General features: G+C 55.1%; 1 protein-coding gene across 1 annotated transcript; it reads left to right on the top strand.

Annotated features, from left to right (window-relative positions):
• The first annotated feature begins 986 nt into the window (after nucleotides 1-986).
• Nucleotides 987-7,387, top strand: OLFM2 (olfactomedin 2). Its single transcript, XM_038126460.1, is given in 7 exon segments — nucleotides 987-1,124; nucleotides 3,622-3,771; nucleotides 4,054-4,209; nucleotides 4,635-4,854; nucleotides 5,485-5,591; nucleotides 6,188-6,355; nucleotides 6,357-7,387. Coding segments are annotated over 7 exon segments (1,449 nt in total). The 3' UTR covers nucleotides 6,867-7,387.
• Nucleotides 7,388-8,389: the final 1,002 nt, after the last annotated feature.

Genomic DNA, 8,389 nt, shown 5'->3' on the forward strand with positions numbered 1-8,389 from the left:
CCCCAGTTTGAACTGGAAGGCGCTGGAGGGACATCAGGGGACACCTGAGGACACTGGCGGGAAGGAGCTCTCCGAAAACTCCAAAATTCTCCCCCAAAATCTCCAGAACGCCCAAAATTCTCCACAAAACCCCCAAAATCGCCCCCCCCGCCAAAACACCCAAAACCCCAAAATTCCCCCATACAGCCGAGACTGCGCGGGGTGGGGGGAATTTGGGGGTCCTGGGGGATTTTGGGGTTCTGGTCCCCTAAATTTGGGATATTGGGGGGTTCCCACCCCGAACCCGTCCCGAACCCGCCCCAAGCCCGCCCCTCACTAATCCCGCCCCGAACCCATCCTAAACCCGCCCCGAACCCGCCCTAAACCCGCCCTAGTCCCGCCCCGGTGCCGGTGCCGGTGCCGCCCCGTTTCGGGGCCGTTCGGGGCTGGCCCCGGGCCAGCGGCAGCGACGTCACCCCCGGGCCGCGCTCGCAGCGGGGGCGGCTCGGAGCGGGCCCGGCACCGGCACCGGCGACAGTCCCGGGGGGACTTTTGGGGCTCCCGGAGCCACCCCGGGACCCCTTTAAAACCGCGGGGGCGGCTCCGATCGGGCCGGTACCGGGTCCCGGTGCCGCCCCCGGGAGGGATCGAGGGTGCGACCCCCGGTTCCCGGAGCCTCTCCCCGTTCCCGGTGCCGCGTTTTTAAGGCGGGTGGGGCTCTGCTCGAACCGCTCCCGGTTCCCGGTACCCCCCCGGGGGGAGGTGAGGGTGCCAGCCCCGATTCCCGGTCCCGGTTCCCGGTGCGGCGTTTTCACGGTGCGGGGGGAGCTCTGATCGATCCGGTGCCGGTCCCGATTCCCGGTGCCAGCCCCGGTTCCGCGTTTTTACCGCGGTGGGGAGGGAGGGAGGGGGTGGGGGGGGCTCTCCTCGAGCCGCTGCCGGTTCCCGGTGCCGCCGGGGGGGGTGATGGGCACGGGGCGCTGCCGGTGGCGGCGGCGGCGGCGACAATGACGGTGCCGCTGCTGAAGATCGGGGCCGTGCTCAGCACCATGGCCATGGTCACCAACTGGATGTCCCAGACCCTCCCGTCGCTCGTGGGGCTCAACGGCACCGCCGTGTCCCGGGCCGGGACATCCGAGAAAATCGTGAGTGACCCCCCCCCTCCGGTACCGGGGGGAGAGGTCCCCGAACCGGGAGGGGTCGGATTTGGGTTTTTTTTTTGGGGGGGGGGCTTTTGGGGGTTTTGGGGGCTGGCGGAGGATGCGCTCGGGAGATGCGGCAGAGGTGGGGGTGGGGGGGATGGGTGGGGAACCCCCCCCCCCCCCCCCCGGTGCTTACCGGTGCACCGGGACCCCCCGAAATCCCCCCAGAGACCCCCCCCCTCTGCCACCCCCCCCGGTTTTGGGGGCGTCCCTTTGCCGCCTCCCTGGCACCCCCGAATTTTGGGGACCCCCCCCCTTTGCCACCCCCTGAATCCCTCCTGCCCCCCCCGCTGCTTCCCGGTGCACCGGGACCCCCCGACCCCCCCCGGGACCTCCCAGAATCCCCCCCCGGTTTTGGGGACCCCCCGAGCACCCCCCGCATCGTCCTGCTCACCCCCGAATTTTGGGGACCCCCCCCCTCCCCTTTGCCACCCCCGGGACACCCCCCGGTTCTTCCCGGAGCATCGGGACCTCCCCGAAATCCACCCGGTTTTGGGGACCCCTCCCAAATCCCCCCCCCTCCTCGTTTTCCAGACTCCCCCCGCGCACCCCCAGAACCTCCCACGGTTTTGGGGATCCCCCTTTGCCACCCCCAGGACCCCCCCAAATCCCCCGGGGACCCTCCCGGGCATCCCCCGATTTCTGGGGACCCCCCCCCAGTTTTGGGGACTCCCCCGAATTCCTCCAGGAAACCCCAAATTTTAGGGACCCCCCCCCCCCCCAAATTCTCCCTCCAATTCTTCCCCCCAATTCCAAAATTCCGCCCGAACCCCCTCTGGAATTCCCACCGGGAATTTTGGGATCCTTCCCCCCCAGATTTTGGGATCATCCCCAGACCTCCCTCGCAATTTTTTTGGTGGGGGGTTCCGATCTTTTTTTTTTTTTTTCCCCTGGAAAATCCAGTTTTTGGGGGAATTTTGGGACTGCGGCAGCTCCGGGGGGAAAAGAATTCCCAAAATTCCCCCCCTCCGATTGGAACTGGGATGGTTTTTGGGGTTGAAAATCTGTTTTTTGGGAGCGGAGCTTTGGCTATTGCCGGGAATTTTGGGAATGGGGAGGAAAATTTGGGATCAATTTGGATAAACGCCCCGAAAAATCCCCATTGGAATTTGGGGGGGGGGGGTGGTGGGAGGGAAGGCCTGGGGAGGGGGGGGGATTTTGGGGCGGTTTTGGGGATTTTTGGAGGTTTTTTTGGGTTTTTGTTTTTGAGTTTTTTGAATTTTTTTTGAATTTTGGGATCGCATTCCCAGCTCCTCCCCCCCACCAGCTGTCAATCAACGCAGCGGGGTAATTAGCGGCCGCCGGACGTTAATTAGCGGCTCATTAACCACCCTTGTCCCTCATTAATCACCGGGAAGCAGCCCCTGGAATAGAAACCAGGAATGGGCAGAATTCATCCCAAAAATCCCTGGAGGTTGGGTTTTTAAAAAATATTTCCCCCCCGCAGTGATTTCGGAGTGTTTTGGGGAAAACCAGTTTTAAAAAAAAACATTTTCTCGATTTTTTCCTCCCTCGCCCAAAGGGATGGGATGGAATTTCCCAGCTCAGCCCTGGGGATTTGGCATTTGGGGAGAAAAATTTGAATTCTCCCCCCCCTAGAAATGGGAAGAGCTCCCACGTTTTTCTTCCTGGATTTTGGGGTTCCTGGGATGGAGAATCCCTGGATTTTGGGGTCCCTCGTTCCTGAATGTTTGGGACACCATCCCTGGATTTTGGGGTCCCTTCCCTTGGAAATTCCCCTTTCCCCCCAAAGATCCCAAAATTCCAAATCTCGCCTCCATCCCGGGAAAATTCTCCCTTTTTTCCTCTTTTCCCCGCAAAATCCCAAAAATCCCAAACCCCTCCCAGCGCCCCCCCCCCCCCCCCCCCCGCCCCGGCCAGGCCGCGCTCATTAATTATTCATCGACGCTCCCTCATTAATTATTCATTAACGGTTCCTAATTAAGGATTCATGACGGCTCCAGAGGGTGGGGGAGGGGCTGCGGCTGCTCCCTGTTTTTTCCCCGGGAATTTTTTTATTCCCGCTTTTTTATTTTTGGGTGGAAAACTGGCGATTCTGGGGCTGCCGCGTTGTGGGGTAATTCCCGAGGTTTATCCCTGTTTTTTTGGGGGGTTTATCCCGAATTTTTGGGGAGATCCTGGAGGGATTTTCCCTTTTAATTTTTTTTTTGTGGAGTGTGACGTCAGCGCGGTTGTGACGTCATCTGCCGGGGAATGGGAGAAAAAAGGGGAAAAGAAGGAAAAATGGGAGAAAAAGAGGGAAAAAGGGGGAAAATGGGAAAGAAAGAGGGGGGAAAACGGGAAAATGGGGGAAAGAGGGTAAAAAGAGACAAAAATGGGAATAAACTGAATTTTGGGATCGGGAATCTCTGGGAGCTGGGAATTTCCGGCTCATCCTGGGTTCTTTGGGAATTCTGAGCTCCCAATCCCGATCTTCCAGACCCTCTTCCAGAGCCCGGACGAGGGCTGGCAGGTTTTCACCTCGGCGCAGGCTCCGGACGGGAAATGCCTCTGCACCGCCGTGATTCCCGTGCAGGGATCCTGCTCCCGGGACCTCCGCAGCCTCCAGCTCCGGCAGCTCCTGGAAAAGGTCGGCAATTCCCAGACTAGCCGGGATTAATTGTTCATTAATTAATGGGAATGGGCTCATTCTCGTGGAATTTGTTAATGAATTAATTTGTGTGGGTAATGAAGGGGTTAATCGGTGTTGGGAATGTGGGGATTTGGGGTGAAAATTGGGGTGAAAATCCCTGTGGGATTCCAGGGATGAGGAACCTTATGGAGATTCCCATTAATGGCCAGGATGAACCCCATTAATGACGATGATGAACCCCATTAATGGCCATCATTAACCCATTAATGGCCCCTCCAGGTGCAGAACATCTCCCAGTCCATGGAAGTCCTGGATCTCCGCACCTTCCGGGACCTGCAGTACGTGCGCAACACGGAGGCGCTGATGAAGGGCCTGGACTCGCGGCTCCGTGTGGCCTCTGAGGGCCACAAAGCCCTCAACGCCCGCAGCTTCCAGGTGAGAAATTCCCACTTTTTATCTCAAAAAATCCCGGTTTTCCAGCCCCGATTTATTCTGTATTTTTCCCTGATTTATTCCCGCTGTATTTCAGTTTTCCCCTTGTTTATTCCTTCCCTGTTTCAGGATTTTTCCCGTGGGAGCAGGCCTCAGGATCCTCTTGGGGCTTCCAGAGCTGAAAATCCCAAATTCTTTTGCAATTCCCAAGCCTGAACACCCCCATATATCCCGAGGAACAAACAGCTTCCAAAACACCCCTGAACCCCAGGATTTTGGGACCGATTTTTTTCCCACAGGATCGGAAGGTGAACCCCAGGATTTCAGGACTGATTTTTCCCAAACTTTTTTTTCCCCAGGATCTGAAGGAACATCAAAGTGACCCCTGGGATTTTGGGGCCGATTTTTCCCGATTTTTTTTCCCCCAGGATCTGAAGGAGAAGATGCGGGAGCTGCTGCCGCTGCTGCCGGTGCTGGAGCAGTACAAGGCAGACTCGCGGCTCATCGTGCACCTCAAGGACGAGGTCCGGAACCTTTCCGGGATTCTCCTGGCCATCCAGGAGGAGATGGGAGCCTACGACTACGAGGAGCTGCAGCAGCGCGTGCTGCTGCTGGAGGCGCGGCTGCACGCCTGCCTGCAGAAACTGGGTAAAAAAAATCCCATCAAAAATCCCGAATTTTGTCTCAAACCCTAAAAAAACCACGGTGGAAGTCGGCCTAAAAATCCTCTCCAAAATCCTCTCTGAAATCTGCCCCAAACCCACAAAAAATCCGCCCAAAATCCCCTCAAAACATCTCTAAAATCCCTCCCAAAATCCACTCCCAAAAAAGCCAAAAATCCCTCCAAAATCTGCCCCAAAATACCCTCAAAACATCTCTAAAATCACTCCCAAAATACCCAAAAATCCCCCCAAAATCTGCCCCAAATCCCCTCCTAAAGGTCCCCCAAAACCTCTCCAGAATCCCCTCCAAATTGCCCCAAACATCTCTAAAATCCCTCCCAAATCCATCCCAAAATCCCCCAAAACCTTGCCAAAATTCCCCCCCTAAACCTCTCCAAAATCCCCCCAAATTCTGTCCAAAATCCCCCCAAACATCCCCCCAAATACACCCAAAATCCCATTTTCCTTTCACAATCCCATTCCCAGATCCTCCAGAGCTTCCCTGACTCTGCTGTGTCCCCGGTCCCTGATTTCCCCCTAATTCCCATTTTTCCCCCTGCTTTTCCAAAGCCCGGAATTTTCCCGAAATTCCATTTTTTCCCCCCCGTTTTTCCAGGCTGTGGAAAGCTGACAGGGGTCAGCAATCCCATCACCATCCGCGCCTCGGGATCGCGCTTTGGATCCTGGATGACCGACACGATGACGCCCAGCACCGACAGCAGGGTGAGGGCCACCCCCAAAAAAACAGGGTTTTCCCAAAAAATCTCCTGGATCTGAGGGGATTTGGGGGGATTTGGGGACAATCTCGGCACTCTTTGGGCATGGTGATCCCTGAAAATCCATGGATTTGGCAGCTGGAAGGGAATCTAAAATCCCTCCCAAAATCTCCTTTAACATCCCCCAAAACTTCCTGGGGTCCTCACATCTTGGATTTGGGATTTGAGGGGGATTTGGGCAAAATCCCAGCGGTTTTCTGGCGAAAATCCATGGATTTGGCACTTGGCTGAAAATCCATGGGGCATTTTTGGGGTCCCCACATCACGGATTCGGGATTTGGGCACAATCCCTGTAGTTTTTGGGCACTGATCCCTGAAAATCCTGGATGGGGGATTTGATCACATCTCCAATGGGTTTAGAGCCCACCTCGATGAGGTTTTGATCCCACTTTGAGGGGCTTTTGATCCCACCTTGACAGGAGTTTTGATCCTACCTTGCCCAGCTTGACACCCCACTTTAACCCCATTTTAACCCCATTTTAACCCAATTTCCCCCATTTTAACCCCGTTTCCCCCCATTTTAACCCCACTTCTCCCCTCCAGGTGTGGTACATGGACGGCTACTACAAAGGCCGGCGTGTGCTGGAATTCCGCAGCCTCACCGACTTTGTCTCTGGCCAAAACTTTGTCCAACACCTCCTCCCTCACCCTTGGGCCGGCACCGGCCACGTGGTCTTCAACGGCTCCTTGTACTACAACAAATTCCAGAGCAAACGTGGCCGTGCGCTACCACTTCCGCTCCCGCAGCGTCCTGGTGCAGCGCAGCCTCGCCGGCGCCGGCTACAACAACACCTTCCCCTACTCCTGGGGCGGCTTCTCCGACATCGACTTCATGGTGGATGAAAACGGGCTTTGGGCCGTCTACACCACCAACCAAAACGCCGGCAACATCGTGGTGAGCCGGGTGGATCCGCACACTCTGGAGGTGCTGCGGAGCTGGGATACGGGCTACCCCAAACGGAGCGCGGGCGAGTCCTTCATGATCTGCGGGATTCTCTACGTCACCAACTCCCACCTGGCCGGCGCCAAGATTTATTTCGCTTACCACACGAACACTTCCAGCTACGAGTACACTGATATCCCCTTCCATAATCAGTATTCCCACATTTCCATGCTGGACTACAACCCGCGAGAGAGGGTGCTCTACACCTGGAACAACGGCCACCAGGTCATCTACAATGTCACGCTCTTCCACGTCATCAACACGGCCGGAGAGCTGTGATGGACATTCCCAAGGGGAGGGAGAATTCCCAGCTTTTTGTTTTCTATGCTTCCACGCTTCCCCTTTACCGTCTGCGGAATTCCGGAGGGATGCAATGACGAGGTGGAAATTCCCAGCTCTTGGCGTGTCCCAAACTCAAATTCTGCTTTATTCCCATTATTTCGTACCTATGCTGCGTTTCCCCTCTTTCTTCCCTTTTTTTCTTTTTTCCCTCTTTTCCCCCTTTTTTAATCTTTTTCCCCTTTTTTACCCCCCTTTTCCCTCTTTTCCCAATTTCTCCCTTTTTCCCCCCTTTATTTCCCCATTTTTATTCCAGCTCATTGGATTTTTTTCCCCCACATTTTTCTCCCAATTCTGCAATTTTTCCCCTCCTCTTCCTCCTCCTCCTTGGTTCTTCTGGATATCCGTGGGATTCATGGCGCATGGAGCTGCTCTGCCTTGGGTTTTTCTGTATTTTTTTGGGAATTTCGGGGCCAAATTCCATCTCTATTTCGACAGCAAATAAAAAAAAAATCTCTGGCCTTTGGTGGCAGTTGATGACCTTCCCCCCCCCCCCCCCCCTTCTGCCTGGTTTTTATTACTTTTAAAATTTATTATTTTAATTTCTCGCTCCCAGGGTTTTTCTGATATTTTCCTGCTTTTTTCCCACCTGTTTTTCCAAAGAGGAAGAGGCAGAAAAGGGGGGAAAAAGGATGGAAAGGGGCAGAAAAGGATGGAGAAGAGGATGGAAAAGAAGAAAAGGCAGAAAGGGTGAAGAAGTTGGGGTGATCCAGAGGAGATGGAGGACCTGAAGTTTTGGGATAATCCCAGGAATGGGCACGGATCCCGCTGGAGATTGGGAACGGGCACGGATCCCACTGGAGATTGGGAATGGGCACGGATCCCAGGAATGGGCACAGATCCCAGGAATGGGCACGGATCCCGCTGGAGATTGGGAATAGGCACAGATCCCAGTCCTGGCACCAGAGGAAGAATTCTGGGAAGTGCACCTGAGCTTCTGCTGGCTCTGGGCAGCACGGGGAAAAGGCCCTGAAGGGATTAATTAGGAATTTAATTGGGAATTACAGCCAGCACAGCAGGGAGGGATCCAAGGGGCCGGAGCGATGGCGGCGGCACCTGGTGAGAGGGAATATGGGACTGGGAATATGGGAATGGAACAGGGAATGGAGAAGTGGAAAGGCTGGACCAGGAATACAAGAACAGGACAGGGAATATGGGAATGGGAATATGGGAATGGCAACCAGACAGAGAAATTGGGCCAGGGCCAGGGAGTGAGACCGGGAATGGGACTGGCAGGGGGGTGGCACGGTGTGGTGGGTTCGGTGTTGGCTAAATGCTCACGTAATCTCTAGAATTATTTACTTGCTTCTTGTTGTGAGATAGGATTGGGAGGAAGTTAAAGTAGGCTTAAAGTTTTAAAAGGGTATGAAGAAAACTTTAGTAATAGGACTAAAGAAAGAATAATAAGATTCAGAATAAAACTTTAGGGACACTTCTCCTCCCCTCCCCACAACTGTTTTTCT

The sequence above is a fragment of the Motacilla alba genome, unplaced genomic scaffold, assembly GCF_015832195.1.
Source record: "Motacilla alba alba isolate MOTALB_02 unplaced genomic scaffold, Motacilla_alba_V1.0_pri HiC_scaffold_34, whole genome shotgun sequence".
In the NCBI taxonomy this organism is placed as follows: Eukaryota; Metazoa; Chordata; class Aves; order Passeriformes; family Motacillidae; genus Motacilla; species Motacilla alba.